We start from the raw sequence: 16,634 nt of genomic DNA on the forward strand, positions 1-16,634 counted from the left end.
TGTAGATGTCTAAGATTAGGTGAACTCCACCAAAAGTTCACTGAGGCATTTCTCGGGTTCAAGAATAGGTTAAACAAGTCATCAGAACTAGAAAGCTCTGGTGCTGAGAGTAAAGCGCCCTAGACCTGAACTCTGAACAACAAGTTGTGGAGGGATGATATGCATGATCCTCTATTCAGACCCAATTAACATGGACCTTACAATCTTTGGGACCATGGCTTCCAAAACTAAGATTGTTGTCATGCAGAGTAAACAAGAAAAAGAATCTCTGGATCCTTTTTCACAGAAGGCCACAACTGAGTCCTCTGTGCCTTTCCAAACCATAAGCTCTCTGACAAACAGCCCACTTGCTATTCCCTCCCCATCCCCCCCAAGGCACCACAGAGCTCAACCGATGGTGACAGACCACATTGCAGCTCATGGGTGACTTGCTGGCAAGCAGAAACCACCTCCCTCTCTCTGAAGTCCCTTAATACAAAGGGCAACGCAACACCTGTACAAATGTCACTGATCCATGCTGCTTGGCTGATCAACATCATCGCAGGCAGAGAAATACCACAGTTTCAACTGGAAATGAGTGAGAGCAACTCCCAGCAGCAGAATGCCCTGCTTTGTCCTGAAACGGAGCACAACCCTCTCACCCTTGCCATGTTCCCATCCGCCTTCCCAGCTCCCAACCTTCAGCCCCTTCAACACCCACAGTTTTTCCACTCTGATGCAAAGCGATGAGAAATTCCCTGCCAGAGGACATTGTTCAAATGGGTTATTGAAAAGAAATGCAATTCCCTACTCCGGGCAAACAAGCTCCTTCTTTTTCCCTTGAGGAAGAAGGATAATAGCACAGCCAGGGAAAAAAACCAAAAACCTAACAAACTATCCCCAAAGCCTGCTGTAATAATATTAAACAAGAAACCAAAGGGGTTTGGCCAGGAAAATCCCAAGTTCAAAAGAATAATTGCTCCATGAGATTTAAGCCTACAGCTGAGTCACTAAAATGAAGAAACCTGTCCTCCATAGAAAGCAAACAAATCTTGGGTCATGCACCAATGCTTCTGTATGTCCTTGTTAGAAAGAAAGAAGAAAGCAAAATGCAATTAATCATAATCCCAGAAGAAAGGATGAAATCTCTGTAATTAGCTACCTAGACTCATCTTTCCACTTTTGAAGACTAATCCAGCCTTCTTTCACTCTTCACCCACTGTGCTGCCACAGAAGTCTACTACAAATACCAAATCACTTATTTCCAGCGGTGCACACTCACCTGCAGCCTGTGGTCCCCAACAACTTTGCAGTAAGTGTACAGGAAGGGGGGAACATTTGCAGTGAACAAACACAGCTCCTTCTCTTAGTCACTTTTCGTTGATGAGCTGTCATGCAATCTGCAGACTCCTTAAGAACCTGGAGACTTCAAGCTGAATTATAGGAGTTATTTTTAAGCTAGGTATTTTTTTATATCCACAATCCTGATCCAACTGATCAACGACCAGAAAACACCAATTAAAAAAATAAAATAATAAAAGCACACAAACATGAAAACACTTTCCAAACGGTTAAGATTACAACTGCTTGTGTTAACAGATTGGCTTATACCTCATCCTTAGGAGGTGTAAACTTGCCTGACCATAGAAAGCACGTTCTTCACAGCTGTACACACTGTACAGAGGTGAATGTATAGGGCTATATGTTGAGAGCAAGGTCTCCAGCAATTAAATTCAGTAAGACAAAGCCAGCTGGCAAGCAGCTCCTTTAATTGCAAAAGGCAATGCCATATTCCACAGATGAAAACATGTCCAGGTCTGACTAAGTCACAATTTCTTTGTTATAAGTTCATTCAAAGTTCTGGAAAACATGTGAGGAAGTGTAGTAGTTTAGAGAGAGGAAGAGGAAGGGCTGAAGCTGGTGGCTACAGCTTAGGAGCAGAGGTCAGGATTCAATATCCAAAAAATCCTATGCAGATCAGATGAAGCCATTCAACTTCCCTGGGGTTCCCTTAATAAATAAGGGTTGACAAACATTATTCCAACAATCACAACAGCGACAGACCAGCTCTTCAGATCAAGTACATCAATAGTAAGCACAATGCAGTGAAATACCACCAAAATTACATCAGCTGAGGAACTGAGACTGATTTCTAACCCCTCTCTTGTATACAAACCACTGCAAACATATGAACAATTCTGTCAGTAACAGATGGGGAATGCTGGCCAGCTTTGTGGTGAGGGACAGCAAACAACAGAGTAGACAGAAATCTCCAGCTTTGCTCTGCCATGCCATGGCAGAAAAGCTGATTTTCAAAGGAAGGGGATTGGGTCATTCTTCTGTGAAAAAAACGGAAGCAATTACACAGCCCCAAGCACAGCTGGAGCTTTCCTGCATAAATGTGGGAAACAGAGGGAGATGATTCACAGCCAGTCTGTGGGATATGGCAACAGGGCCAAGGAGCCTCGGGTGCGTCCATAATGCAACACCCACTCCTTTCCCTGCAGGTCAGTGCCACAGACACAGCCAGAGGTGCCAGGGATACTCCGAGGGCTGCTTTGTGGCGCAGAGCTGTGTTCGTCTGCTCGCAGGGCTGAATTCCCGCTCACCACCAGTATCAGCCAACACACTAAAATTCAGTGGATCGCTCCTCTAATCTTTGCACAGAAATCTGGCAGAAAAGCTAAGCATGGTGTTAAGGCAAAGGTGGTGTTTGGCTGCAGCAAAGGTTGCTACCAAACACCCAGAGTGGCCTTCTCAGCCTGGAGCTGCTGTTTATAAAATCAAATCAACCCTTTGCATGTCAGGGTGGTCAGAAGGGTCCTGGAGCACGCTGGAGTTTGCCCCTTGTTAACGGGAATTCCTACCATCCTTCCAGGGGAAGGCACAGATCCTCCTGGAGAACACCAGACGGGGCTTCCCCCAGGCCCGCGCCGCATGGCGGAGCAGCCCCAGCCCCAGCCCCGCCGCTGGGCGCAGGCGAAACCACCCTCAGCCATGGGAAAGGCCACAGCTACAGCACTTTTCAGGTGCACGTCCCTCGCTTCCCCGTGACTACCGGCAACGTTCGCTTTCCTCAGTGCTACAGGCATAAAAATGTAAGGGCTAGAGGCTTTCCGAGCAAGCAGCAAGGCGGGGAGGCTGGCAGCACCAGCCCGACACCCCCAGCGGCGCTGCAGCCGTGCCTGGGGCCGAGGCCGGGGATGCGCTCCCCGCGCTGGGTTCTGTGCAAACCAGCGACTGCCGCACTGGTTGGAAAGCGAAAGCCATTAGATTTTTGCTACGTAACAGTGCTGCTTGATGCTAACATTTAAATATGGGCATATAACCAACGATTAAGCTGAGAACCGCGGTAACCTTTACTTTCAGACAGCACGCAGAAGGGATACACTCGTGGAATCCCATTGAAAAGAACACTTATTAAAACCCCACTCAACCATCAACTTCTACAAAGACCTTAAAATCCTGAGTTAGCTAAATATTATGTACATCCCCAAATCTAATTTTACGTATCTGTACAAAAGCAATCCCCCTCGCCAGCCCCGTGTTGATGCAGAGCAGGCACCGACCGCAGGATAATTAGGGAAAACCTTTCCAGGTTTCAGGCGACGAAGGGAACTCCCGGGGCAGCGGCCCTGCCCGGCCCTGCCGAGGTACGGCAGCGAACCGTGTGCTCGGGTCCGGCCGGATGGCGGCCTCCGCCTCGCCTCACCCCGCAACAGGGCGCCGCGCCGTCCCGGAGGGCCCCCACCTCCCGCCCCGCTCCGGCCGCCGCGCCGGGACGCCGGTGACGCTTGCCTCGGTCGACCGGGGGTGGCGGGGAGAGGGGGGCTGGGGGGGGGGGGGGGGGGGGGGAGAGCGCCGCCGAGGGGCCGGGGGGCGGCGGGGAGAGAGCGCCGCCGAGGGGCCGGGGGGAGAGAGCGCCGCCGAGGGGCCGGGGGGAGAGAGCGCCGCCGAGGGGGCGCCCGGGCGGGGCCGCGCGGGCCGACAGCGCCACCCAGCGGGCGGCGGCCTTTCCCGTGGCCCCAGGGGCAGCGCTGCCCCGGCCGGCGCTCGGCAGGGCTGGGGGGGGCCGTTGCTGCGCTGACCTGGACCTGCACGAGCAAGCGTCCGTAACAGCGGCAAAACAAGCGCTCAGCCGTTCGTAAGGGATTTAGTATCTTGGGTTTTTATCCCCACTAGAGAAACGCTGGGGAATATTCCAGGAAGGCGCAGCCCGCGCACTTGCCTGCCTGCAGGGCTCCGCTCCCCCCGGTGGGGCCTGCCCCCTGCCCCCTGCCCCCTGCCCCGCCGCACGGGGCACGGGAGCTGCCGGGCCGCCCCCAGGGCTGCGCTGCGGGACCAGCCGCACACACGCTTCACCCGGCCGCCGCGGCACCACACCTTGTCCCCCTTCGCCCCACTGTCCCAAGCTCGCTCTCCCCTTTGCCAAGGCCCTGCTCCGTACTGGGCGCCCCCAAGCACACCAGTTTCCCCACGAGTTTTTCCACTCTCAGCTGTACAACACTATTTCTTAAAAGCAGGCTGCGCAGCACGCGCTGCCTTTCAGCACACTTGGCTCCAAAGGGAAGACGACTAGGAGGGAGACACACTCCGTTTCTTACTTCAGCTTGTTTTTAAATCAATTGAAGTAGACGGAAGATGAGATTTTCAACAAGGTCTCCTTAAAAACAGTTGGAGTTGTTCTCTGTTGCAAAAGCAAAAGCCACATTTTGAGTGCTGGTACAATCCTCTACTGCCACCAGCAGTAAGATACCGTCAAAAGCTGGGGGGGAAGTAAAATACCCCTCAGCAGCTCCCTCAATGATCCCGACAAGGCCAACCAGCGAACAAGCATGCCACTCACCCGAATTCGGTGGAGAGGACACCTCCCAGGGCAGAGCCAATGATGATGCCTATTCCAAAGCAGAGACCCAGCTTCCCCAGAGCATCAGCACGTTGGGAAGGAGTAGTCAGGTCTATAATAACCTTCTGAGCACCTGCAGTGAAAAAGATCCCTTGAAAGAAGCTTGACACAGGGCCCGAGCAGCAGGCACGCAAATTTTTAGGCCAAAGAAACAGTGCCTGCCACAAAACGGTCCTTGTAGCCCCAGGGCAAATGCTTGTGCGCACCGCTGAGTGGAATTGGCTCAGCCCATCAGCCATAGGAAACAAAACCATTCAAACCACTCAAACCACTTCACAAGTGGCAAGAAGAGGCTTAACACTCTATCAATTTCAGTCCTCTCACACGAGTTACATGGACTTCTGGTAGCTAAAGGCTGTTCATGGTTTTTATTAGGAACATCTAGGAAAGGTAGAATAGCTTGGTGGGCAACGAAAAATAGTTTTGTACTCATGTTTCATTTTGACCAATATGCTCATTTTACCAGGAGAAGGGGAAAAGCTCTCCTATAAAATATCCTGCATGGAAGAAGGCAGCCAAGAAGTTTAGGTTAGCACTGCTGCCAGCAAGTGGTCATCACCATGTCTGGATGAAGTCCAAGCAGTTTGCTCAAGATCATACAGGAGGATTGACCTGGTATACTACAGGCTACTAGCCCTGCTTCCCATAACCAGTACACCTGCTGCTTCATGTTCTCACCATTTCATCCCTGATGACCATCAAATGTTCTTCCTGCCTGCCTTCATGCTGTTGAGCCTGTTGACTTCCAGCAACATGAACAAGAAGAGAGGAATCGGTCAATACGAGCAATTGGGAAACAACTCAGCCCTGACCAACGTTACCTGGTAGTCCATGCATGAACACTGCTGGCAGCCTGGAGAGGAAGAGGAGGGGGATGCTGGTGGAGATGGACATGAGCAGGAAGAAGGCACTTCCAGACGCACAGGAGAGAATTAAGGCTGCTCGGGTGCCAAATTGATCTGCAAACCTGGTACAGAAATGGTACAAGGCTGTCAGAAGTGGGACTGTGCAGCTCGTTGCAAGCATGACGCACCCAGAGGGATGGAGTCACATGGCCATCTTGCTCATTTATCTGCCATAGGAAGTGCTGATCAGATTCTCAGAAATGCTCTGTTCCCAGAAGAGGACTAGATATTCAGAGGAGCTCAGCTCAATGGGCCTGAGCACTGAACACTCTCTCTTCATTGTGACTACCAGCAATACAAAAATTTGCCTTGGAAAAAACCCAAAAAACAACCAAACTAACCAACCCAAAGCAAGCTCCACCAGAACTGGAAGCCTTGCCTGGAGGAGGAGTGCAAGGACCAGTGCTGAAGCACCAACTGCCCACCTGGGACCACAGGCACAGATCCTTTGGTGTAATGGGAACATGCCAGCAACTGCCGCTACTCAGCCCATTTCCAGACCCCTCGTAAGCACCACATAATACGTGCTTGGTTAAGTCTCCTCCCCGGCATCCCCAGTGAATAGATGTGGTTTATCTCAGAGCTACTGAAGACCAGCCACAGGCAGTTACAGCAGCTCAGTAACTCATTCAATAATAACATTCACTTCAGAACACACAGCACCCTCAAATTTTACTTTGTGACGCAAGAGAGTTGGTTCAGACCAGGGAGTCAGGCTAGCTAATTTTTTAGTTCAGGTTCAATGGCAATTGAAGTTATTCCAGTTCCTTTTCAGAGGATGTTAAAAACAACATTTTTCATTCAACACTACTTAAATAGATAGATAGATATTCTTCCATGTAGGTTCAATAAAGACTTCAAGATAATGACTCACATTTGCTTCTGTCTGAGGAAAGAAACTCTTAACAGACAGATCAGGTTTTGCTTCAGGTTTTATTCAACTCCAAGATACTTTACAAAGCTAAGTTGGACAAAGTCCAAGAGTACCACAAAAAAGGTTCTGAGCAACTGGGACTAAGATGGCCTTAGATTGTGCCCTTCACTTCAGTTCCTCCCTCCTTCATTTTATTCAAGTCACATATTACAGCTAGCAGATGAGCATTACCTTGCATAGCAATGGGTTGCATTTACACTAAAAGAAACACACACCCCCCCCAACCCCACACCCACCTCCGAGAAGTGCCAAGGCTAGTCTACAAAGCTAAGCACAAGTAATTAAAGGGCTTTGGGTTGAGAAAGAGGAACAGGTCAAAATCGTGCTGTTTACATGAAAGCCGGGGAAGTTTATATTATCTGTTTGTAACCTAAAGACCACAATTCACTACACAGTCCAGGGCTTTCTTGGTTTTGTTGTTTAAGAGTAAATTTTATTGCTTCATCTTCTCATGGCTGTTTAGGATCAACCAAGAAGAAAAAAGAAAACTGACTAAGGTACACATTTTTCTCTCCTTTATCCCCCTCCTTCCCATTTTCTCTTTATCTACCTTTACACTGAGGTCAAAACAGCCTTGCATCTAGGAAAATCCTTTTTATCTCAAACCTACACCGCAGATTTTGGCTTCAATCTGGCAATATAGACCTTCAGTCCCATCTACACAAGTGGGAGTCCAGACCCAGACAGAACCTGGTTTGCCATTTTCCTTCCCTTTAGCATCTCTTCTGGTCATGGGTGAATGGAATGCACAGAGGAAAACCAGATTTCAGATGGCACTGGATCCAGAACAGAAATGTTATTCTAGTTTTGTATTTTAACAGAAAAAGCATTCAAACTGGGTCCTTTGCACCATCTCTGTTCTTAGGAATGCATTTTCTTCCAAGCTTTACTGGAGAATTCAATGTTGTTATTAATTTTAAGATGTGTATTATTGTAGTGTCCAAGGGCTTTTCAAGATCAGATCTCACACACCATGTACCAGAGGATCCTCCCAACCTATATCAACCAGAATGATAAATCCCATGCAGGAAAGCTGAGGCACACACCAGCTCCGTATCCATTTACTACTTTGCTGATCAGTAGCAAGACTGAGAAGAAAAGCTAGATTTTCTCAGCCTTGTTTTCATTTTCTGTCTCTGGCTTACACTGCTCTTTCAAATTCCTTCTTTTTGGCAAAGTGTTCCCCACCACTTCAATTTTTTGGGGGGGCGTTTACATCTCATTAAGAACAAGAGCATGCATCCCACAGGGCAGGGAGGCAGAAAACCCCAGTCTCTTCCACTCTTTCTTCTTATTTTGATAGATGAGCTTATAGCTGCATCAGTTCTTAAAGATTCATGCAAGTCTAGCTTTGTGTTAAACACTGATGTAGATACAGTGAGATTCAGCTGTAAAAATAACATGATCCTCAGTTATTTTCATTGACAGCTCTACTTAACATCAGTAAATATCCTCTTTTTTAGGTTTCCCAGTCACAAGACATTTTTAAGGTTACACATGGCTATAAAACATTCGCAGGATTAAGCCGTTAGGACCCAGGCTCTGAGGACTCTGGTGGTTTAAGCCTGTTCCCAGTATATTGTTACACTTAAACGTCTGTCATTAAAACATAGCTAAGTTAATATAAAGGCTGTGTCTATGTTGTGGTTATTTCTAATTACAGTATTTATTTTCCCTTTGCCCATTTATGAAATCTTCAAACATTTCAACAGGACCACGAACCAGAACTAAATGATTTCTTATTAAACTATAAAAATTCCTGGCCTTTTTCAGCAGTGTAAAGGGTCATGAGAATTGTTCTCACTTACCTTCCGAAAATAGGACCTCCCACAAGCTGGAGGACACCAAAAGTTGTCTGGAGGTAGCCAAACCCCATTGAATCCAAACCTAGGCTCTTTGCCAAGTACTAAAAAAAAAAAAAAAAAAAAAAAAAGAGGAAAAAACCCCAGCAGGTCAGGGGAAATTAAATATGCTGTATTTCTGAATAAAAAACTTAATGTCTGTGTGGAGAGGACTGCAGCTTCAAACAAGCACTTCCTTCAGTTCCCCGAACCTACAGATGAAACCTTCACCGGGTCAGACACATGCTGCTTAATAAAGACCAAAGGTCTCTGTCCCATGCCATCCACTAATGAAGGTCAGGGAGATGTGACCAGAAACATCAGTTTTGCACCAGGTGACAAACCTGAATCACCCTTTACCAGAGCAGGGCAACAGAGCTGGGGAAGGGGCTGGAGCACCAGTCTGATGGGGAGCAGCTGGGGGTGTTCAGCCTGGAGAGGAGGGGGCTCAGGGGGGACCTTCTTGCCCTCTACAGCTGCCTGAAAGGAAGCGGTAGCAAGGTGTCAGTGTCTTCTGTCAGGTAATGAGTGACAGGACCCAAGGAAAGGGCCTCAAGTTTTGCTATGGGAGGTTGAGGTTGGGTATTAGGAAAAAATTCTTCACAGAAAGGCTGGTCAAGCACTGGAACAGGCTGCCCAGGGGGTGGAATCACCATCCCTGGGGGTGTTTAAAAGCCACGTAGATGTGGCACTTAGGGACACGATTTAGTGGTGTACTTGGCTGTGCTGGGCTGATAGTCAGACTCATCTTAAAGGTCTTTTCCAACCTAAATGACTCCGTGACTCTATGAAACCAGAGGAAAGAGTCCAGTAAGCAAGAAGCAATGATTCCCACTCACAGCTGGTTTATTATGCCCTCAGAAAAAACCCACCTCTGATCTGAAACCTCTGATTTCTGCTGCCTGCTTGTTGGGTCACCCTCCCATGCAAGCAAGACACAAACTATGCCAACTTCACCCAGGGCTATCAGACCAGGAAAGGGCTCTAGGTGCTACTGCAGTGCAAATAAACCAGCGTTCTCTGCCTGGGCATGCCCTGGGCACAGCCACAGCCCGCCTGCAAGGGAGGCACGTGCTGTCTGCTCCCCTGCCAGGAACTCCCTCCCGACTGCTGCGAAACTACATAGCCTGGCACCGACAGCAAGACGTGCTGTGGAACAGGACAGTCCATACTCACAGGCACGACTCCCATCTGCATGAAGAGGAAGGTCAGCTCCAGGGTTACAATCAGGTAGGCAACAAGGATCACTTGTCCCCTCTTGACATCTCCCAAGCAGCCTCTCTCCCCCAGGGCCTCGCTCCTCATTCCCGAGGCTTCTTCCTTGCCTCTGGAGCTGGCTTTTGCATTGATAGCACTCATGGAACAGCTTGCTGCAGGCGGACAGGCTGAAAAATGATGTGACGGTGTTTTCTAGCTGGGAACACAAGGCATAGGTAAGGTGCAGAAGCTGTGTGTACAGTCCAAAGCTTACAGTGTGAAAGGTGCTGAGTCAGTGTGCCAGGGATGGTTTGTTGTGTGTGGTTTGGGTTTTTTTCCCTCCTTTCTTTCTCTTTTTTTTCTCTCCTCTTTGCTTACTTGCTAGGCAGGATCAAAGGCAACCACACACCAAACTGCAGATCTCATTCTTCAGCCTTGTCCCAGGTGGGCTCATTGCTTCAAGTACCATCACAACAGAGACCAGCCTGGGGCCCAGCAGGGTGGAAGTGGACATTGCCCCGAACAAGCACGTGAGGAACTCTTCAACTCCTTAACTGTTTCACTTCTGGTGGCTCAGAAGAGATGACTGTTTTCATTCTTTATAAGAGGCACTTTGATGATTTTTTTTTTTTTTTTTTTGGAGGTTGCAAGCAAAGCTTACAGCAGAACAGCTATTCCAAAGTCTTCCCGGTACTTGCAGTAAATTTACACAGATCCTGGAACAAGCACAGGTTTTACATGCAACTAGAGTTGCTTTCAGCAGCACTTCCAACTGAACCATTTTGCCTCCTTTACCAGGTCCTGCAAATTTATAGCGAGACTGAGCTAGCAAATGTTCACATGTGACTCCACTTAGACTACAAATTACCAGCCAATGCCAGAACCTTTTTTTTAAAACATTAAATCCACACAAATCACGAGGCTGACTGCAAACTGGGGAATTAAGTAAGACTTATTTGTCCTTTGGGGGGTTTGTTAGTTTGCTTGCTTGCTTGTTTGTTTGTTTTCTTACTTGTTGAAGCCTGGAAGTCTGGTTGAACATTTATCTTTATTTTAAAGACAAAAAGAAAGCAGAGATCCCAATGCTCCAGTTTTGTAGAATCACAGGACTTTTAGTAGGAAGGGACCTCAGGAGGTCTCATCCGCCCTCCTGCTCAAACACATCAGGTCAGCTGTGGCCTTTTCTAGACAAGCTTTGAAAACCTCCGAGAAAAGAGATTTGCCCCCTTCCCTGAATATCTGGGAAAGAAGATTTTCCTAATGTCCAATCTGAATATCTCAAGCTGTAACTTGTGGCTGTTGTCCCTCCTAGCATCAGCTGCCACTGCCACAAAGAGTCTGGCTGCATCACCTCTGGAGCTGCCCTTCAAGGGCCAAAATATGAGTAAAAAAGCACCTTTAAGGAATAACTTTAAGGAAAGCCACGCCAGCACTCCAACAGCCCCAACTCACAATGCCCTAGAAGCTGTATCTATTACCGAAGAAGGAAGATTACCCAGCATGTACCCTGATTTAGCAGAGGATCAGTGTTCAACATTTGGTTCATCTCAGTGCGAAACAATGGATTTGCCTGTGCTTTGAGTGTCCTGCAGCACAGCACCACCATCGTCACTCCCGGGTTTGTGCTGGACAGGAACAATGTACAAATTACGAGCATTGAATAGAAGAGTAAAATTAATGTGAGAACTCTCTTTATGGAGGTTTTGAGACAACCAAAAAAGTAACTCATGCAAATGCAATGTAAAACACTGCTTACGGGAAACGTTGCTGACTTGGACTTGAAAAGCGTCAATATTTTGACAAGTGAGTTTGTCTCAGCAGCAACTGAAAACAGATCCCAGCAAGGCGAGCGAGGGAAGCAATGACTTGCAGATGTAGCCACTTTCCACCAGATACAAGCCTTGTTCTTCCCCGGGGCACGCAGCACAGACAGCTCACCAGCCACATGCTCTCACTCAGATTTAGCTTCTTTTTACAGGCAATGACAAGGGAAATACAGTAAAAAAACCATGGAGTTTAATTTTCAGCCTCTGGGGGAAAAGACACAGTTCTGAGAAGCAGGGACCTAAACTTGGTGCCTGGTGTGGAGGTGACCATGGAGAATGGGCTATGATCACCAGGCTCGGTTCCTCCACATCCCTGGAGCCTCTTGATGGCTTAGTGCCTCAGCCTGCTCCTTAGTGTCTCAGACCAGGCTGCAAGTGAGGAAGTACCCTGGGCCCACGTTGGCAATCCTTTTCTAGCAGTAGTCTCTTTGGGTAGGATCATTTATCTCCCCATCCCTGCACTTTGGCACGGACAGGACAAAGGGAAGAGGGTGGCAATTTTAAGCCACCTTTACAAGCCATGAGCCAAGCCACATCCATGCTACCCTGGCTCAAGGACGCAGGGATGAGCTGTGTTCTCCAGACTTGATGAAGACATTGACAGCCCTGAATCATCTCAATGTCCTCCTGCAAGGTCTTCTGTGCAGCAACTTGGACTTTCCTGACTTTCAGAATCGGTCAGTCTAGAGGTTAAACATAGCAGCAACAAGCACCGATGGAAAAACAGTCAGTGTGATCTACACAAGGCAGATCCTCCCCTAAGCGAGAAGCCTGCCCTGTCCGAAAACGTCTGCAGGAGCCAAAGTATGATGGAGATTGACTTCGTCCCCAGCTATGCCCTGCTGAACATCACATTTGTGGCCACCCAGCTAGGGGCCAGTTCATCTATACCTGTAACGATAATGCACTACTAATGGCAGACGGTGTAGGCTGGCGCTGCAATTTTATCTAAAGGCTCAGTTATAGGCAATACCACAGACAGCACACGGTCACTGACAACCCCTCTTTAAAAAATAAAGCTTAATTTTAAAATTAAAAATTAATGTTCTTGGGCAGGATAAGTAAACTTTAAAAGGATAGGTATTGCAGGGAGACTATGGTGAAAGCAAGCAAGGAGATAAATGTCTTGCAATGAAACTGCAGATTAGGCCATTAGCTGTGCATTAAGCCTTGACAGTCATTCCCAATAGTTTTGGAGTATTTATAGTTGCCTTCCGTGGTATATCTTTCCTGAGGCCTATTTATCTGATGATCTCTGGAAAAATAGAGTAGGAAACTGGAGAACATCTTTAAAAAAATAAAATTATAAAGACATACTGTTTATGTTACTTGAGCAGAAATCTTTTCTTAAATCACTGGAAGTGGGAAGCAAGGCCAGCATATGCATGGGGAGGGGAAATCCACCCACAGCATTACCAGCAGTTGAAAAAGGAAAAATTGTGGGGAAATAAATCCTGAATCCTTCTCTCAACTTGTGTTTTTTTCACAGGAGAAGCTTAATATGAACCATAGCAACACAAAGAACCCTGAGTGGGATTCACCAGCCTGCAGAGGGCCAAAGCAAACTCGACAGCCTCAGGAGAGCCTTGAAGAGGGATGGAAGCGCAGATGCGCTGCCCAGTGACGAAGGACATCTCTCAGGCCTCAGACCCTCTATGACTACAAGTTGGCAGATCTCCCCAGCTACACAAAAGAGCAGTGGGATGAGCCAAACCTTGCTCCAGGGCCGACCAGTCACAAATCGTTGCCCTTGTGGGTACACACCATACCCATGGCAAGCGTGAGAGCTGGCAGGGATTGCTGGCGAGGGGATCCCTGCCTCTCGGGTCCAGCAAAGCTTTCCTTTCTCCTTGCAAAGAGAAACTGCATTTCTATGGGCTGTGTGCTGGGGGTGCTGGAAGGGACATGAGGTGTGAGATGGATGGTTCTGAGCACACCTCTCCCCGCCCGAGCAGCAGCAAAGACAGCCCTTCCCCTCCTCACAAGAGCATGGTGAGGCCACTGTACCAAAACCAGTTTGGCCAGCACATATTCAGGCAGGGAGACACACAGAAACCCTCTACAGAGACACAGCCATCAGGCAGCTATCATCCTGGCCATGCTTCTTAAGCTCTGTAATACAAGAGAGAAATATCTCGAAGCAATTCCCCAATAGTGGGAATGCTGACTTGCCATAATGAGGGAAACCGCTCACCACCAGCCATGGCCAGCAGGAGCCATCAGATCCACAGGATCTGGCCCGATCCCTCTCTCTTCCCCTGACCCCGACACTGAGGGAACTGGTCTCATTTGTAGCCTGGTGAAAGATTTACACAGTTAAGCAAATATGAGCATAAATGGCCCGGTATTGCCAAAATTATGTTCCATGTTTGTTGACTGATTTATTCCTTTGTCTAATAATGTTCATGAAAAAAGCAGCTCACTAATGAATGGAAAAAGACTCCACATGGCCAGAAAAAAAAAAAAAAAAAAAAAAAAAAAAAAGCACCATGTTTAGTTTACAAAATAGCACAGTCTTCAGGGATTTTCATAAAAACTACGGAGACAGTCCAAATCGGCAATGAAATCAGATTCCCGGTGGCTGCTGAACTCTTTTGGTTTTTTCTATGAGTGTATTAAATTGCAAAGAGCAATTACTTATAATTTGCTTTTATAAAAATGGTGGTGTGCTTATTCTGCCTGGCAAATTATTTTGTGAAATGGGAAAGGCTGTTGTTCATTCTTTTGGTAAAGTCTTTGTTACTTAGCATATTAAACTGCAAATCATATTTTATCTGAAATATGGCTGGTTATTATTAACTTTTTAATGGTAAAGCCCCAAAGCTCCAGCTAATATCGAGACGCTGTTTGGTGCCCTGCAAGCACAGGAAGGGGTCAAGACTCAGACAAGGGAAAGGAATGAGATCCTCCTTGTCCTGCAGAGGGGACCCTAACAGACAGAGGGGTTTAATGACTTCCCTGAAATCACAGAGGAAGTCTGTGGAAGAGGCGGGAGTCAGACTCAATCATCCTTTGGACGCCAGTCCCATTGTTTAACCACAGGACAGTTTCTCCTCTCTAATATTCTGGAAAAATTCAACCAAAAGAGAACATTTCTGAATGCTGGAATTTGACAACAAAATATGCAGATGTGGCAGAGACTGTGTCAATTGTAGATGTGTTTTGGAAAAATCCCGTGGCCTGAATTCAGGAGAGTTACACCAAGAAAAACATGACCAAATAGGAAGAAAAAGCTCGGTTCCTTGTACCCATCCAGTCTCACTGGCTCCAGCAGGACCTCGCCGGGGCAGGAGCCTCTCGTGCCTGCTCAAACTGAGTGTTGCCTTGCTTAGGATGATTTCAGCTCAGCTGGAGCCCTTCCCTCCAGAGTCATCTCCCTCGTGCTGCTGTGGTCTACCTCTACCCCAAAATCTCTCCTGAGCAGACAGAATCCCCTCAAGTTTCGATGGGCTGCTGCCACGTGGTGCAGAAGGGCTGCTAGGATGCCTGGAGAGCAGCCGCCGACCTTCTCCTTCCAGCGAGTACATCAAAAGGCAGCCACCAGCTGCTAAGTGGGCTGCTCTGCTAGGGCACTGAAGAATCGGCAGCAAGAAAATGACTCTCCCTTTAGCAAAAGCCCAGCTCTGCTGGGTGGGCTCTCTCCTGGGCAAGGGATGATCTCCCCCAGACTTGCCATTCTGCTTCCTAGTGCTCAAGCAAGCGTGAGACAGCCATCTGTGTAGGAAACGGTGATTAAAAGAGTGGTTATAGCATCGGCTGCCGAGCAGGGTCCAGGCAGCTCTGCATGCTAATAAGTGATGGTGATGGCCCAGAAGCGACAGGCATTTCTGCCGCCTCTGTGGTTGCGCCTTCAGCTTATTGGCATGTTGGCGTGACCGACCTTCAAGCAACTTGCTGCTGGATAACGGATGAAGCCCTGGGCTCCAAGACACACATAGTGCATTGGAAGTCCAAAGTTTATAGCCAAAGAATATGCTAGATGTGACAAAAACGGATACACGCACACACAAATAAAGCCCCATACTTAGCCTGCAATATGCAGCGTTTCATTTGGCTGGTATTATACAGCCACCTTCTGGAATTGCAGCAATGTCTGGAATGCAAAAGCTGTTTATTATTTAAATAACATTTAAACCATTATAATTTATATGAGAATTGTAACTGATTGGGACTGTATGGAGCTTCTTGTTGTGGTTTGCTGTAGGAATGCTGCAGATTTCCTCTGCACACATTACATTCTGCACACAATGGGAGCCCCAGACGTTTTCAGCTAGTCTCGAGCCTTCTGCATGTACCAAAACATTTTCCTGTGTCAGAATCAAACAATTGCCTGATTTATAACGCTGGAGCATTGAGGAGACCACCAGCAACACAATGTAACAAGAATCTCTCTGTTGATTAGCCTTTTGATGAAGCTATACATGGCGCAAACAAAACACGGATGTGTAGTCAGCGTTTCTGCTAACGTACGTTCTGCATAAAGCCGTGAGAGAAGGCGTGTGTCTGTGGAACCCTGCACACCCCAGACACAGCTGCCCCCCACAGCAGGGGTCTGTGTTACATCCTCGGACAAATCCTTACCTGCTCAGGGCCAGGGGAGGCACGTCCCCTTTCCGCCCTGCTCCGTTTGGCTGGCTGCTTTCTCCACAATGACTCAGGACCTGCACGGAGCCAGCGTGGGATGGGGAGGAAAGGGGGTGGCTGGCCCCATGACTGGCTGGCTCCCACCCACTACATGGGTGGTGGACAATGCTGTGTTGCAGATATTAGCTGCCAATGGACGGAAGAGGTGGGATGAAGGTATCCACAGACACACAGGTCTGGATTTATCAGCAGCTCCGAAGTGGTATAACGTGCAAGTGTGACAGCCCTTGATGTACCTGGGCTCTAAAAGCCTTCCAAAGCCTCACCCAAGGTCCTGATGTTTCTCTCTAAGCAAACACCTAATTTCAGCTGAAGACTTGAATGGGACTTGTGAAATCAGAGCAGATGCCTCAGTTCGCCCTGTTGCAAGTTGGAGCAGAGCACACACTCCTGCCTGTTATA

At 47.9% G+C, this 16,634-nt stretch overlaps 1 protein-coding gene across 2 annotated transcripts in view; it reads right to left on the minus strand.

Annotated features, from left to right (window-relative positions):
• Positions 1–10,278, minus strand: part of SLC22A18 (solute carrier family 22 member 18) — a 59,808-nt gene extending 49,530 nt beyond the window's left edge. Inside the window, exons 1-4 of one of the 2 annotated variants that reach the window (XM_027786581.2) lie at positions 9,742–10,278; positions 8,533–8,630; positions 5,707–5,852; positions 4,826–4,958 (exon numbers count right to left, since the gene is read on the minus strand). In XM_027786581.2, the coding sequence (XP_027642382.1) occupies positions 4,826–4,958; positions 5,707–5,852; positions 8,533–8,630; positions 9,742–9,924 (560 nt within the window). In that variant the 5' untranslated portion in view covers positions 9,925–10,278. The remainder of the gene's footprint in view (positions 1–4,825; positions 4,959–5,706; positions 5,853–8,532; positions 8,631–9,741) is intronic. The other variant, XM_005237332.4, reaches the window with a different exon arrangement.
• Between the last annotated feature and the right edge of the window lie 6,356 nt (positions 10,279–16,634).

The sequence above is a fragment of the Falco peregrinus genome, chromosome 9 (genome assembly GCF_023634155.1).
Source record: "Falco peregrinus isolate bFalPer1 chromosome 9, bFalPer1.pri, whole genome shotgun sequence".
NCBI lineage: Eukaryota > Metazoa > Chordata > Aves > Falconiformes > Falconidae > Falco > Falco peregrinus.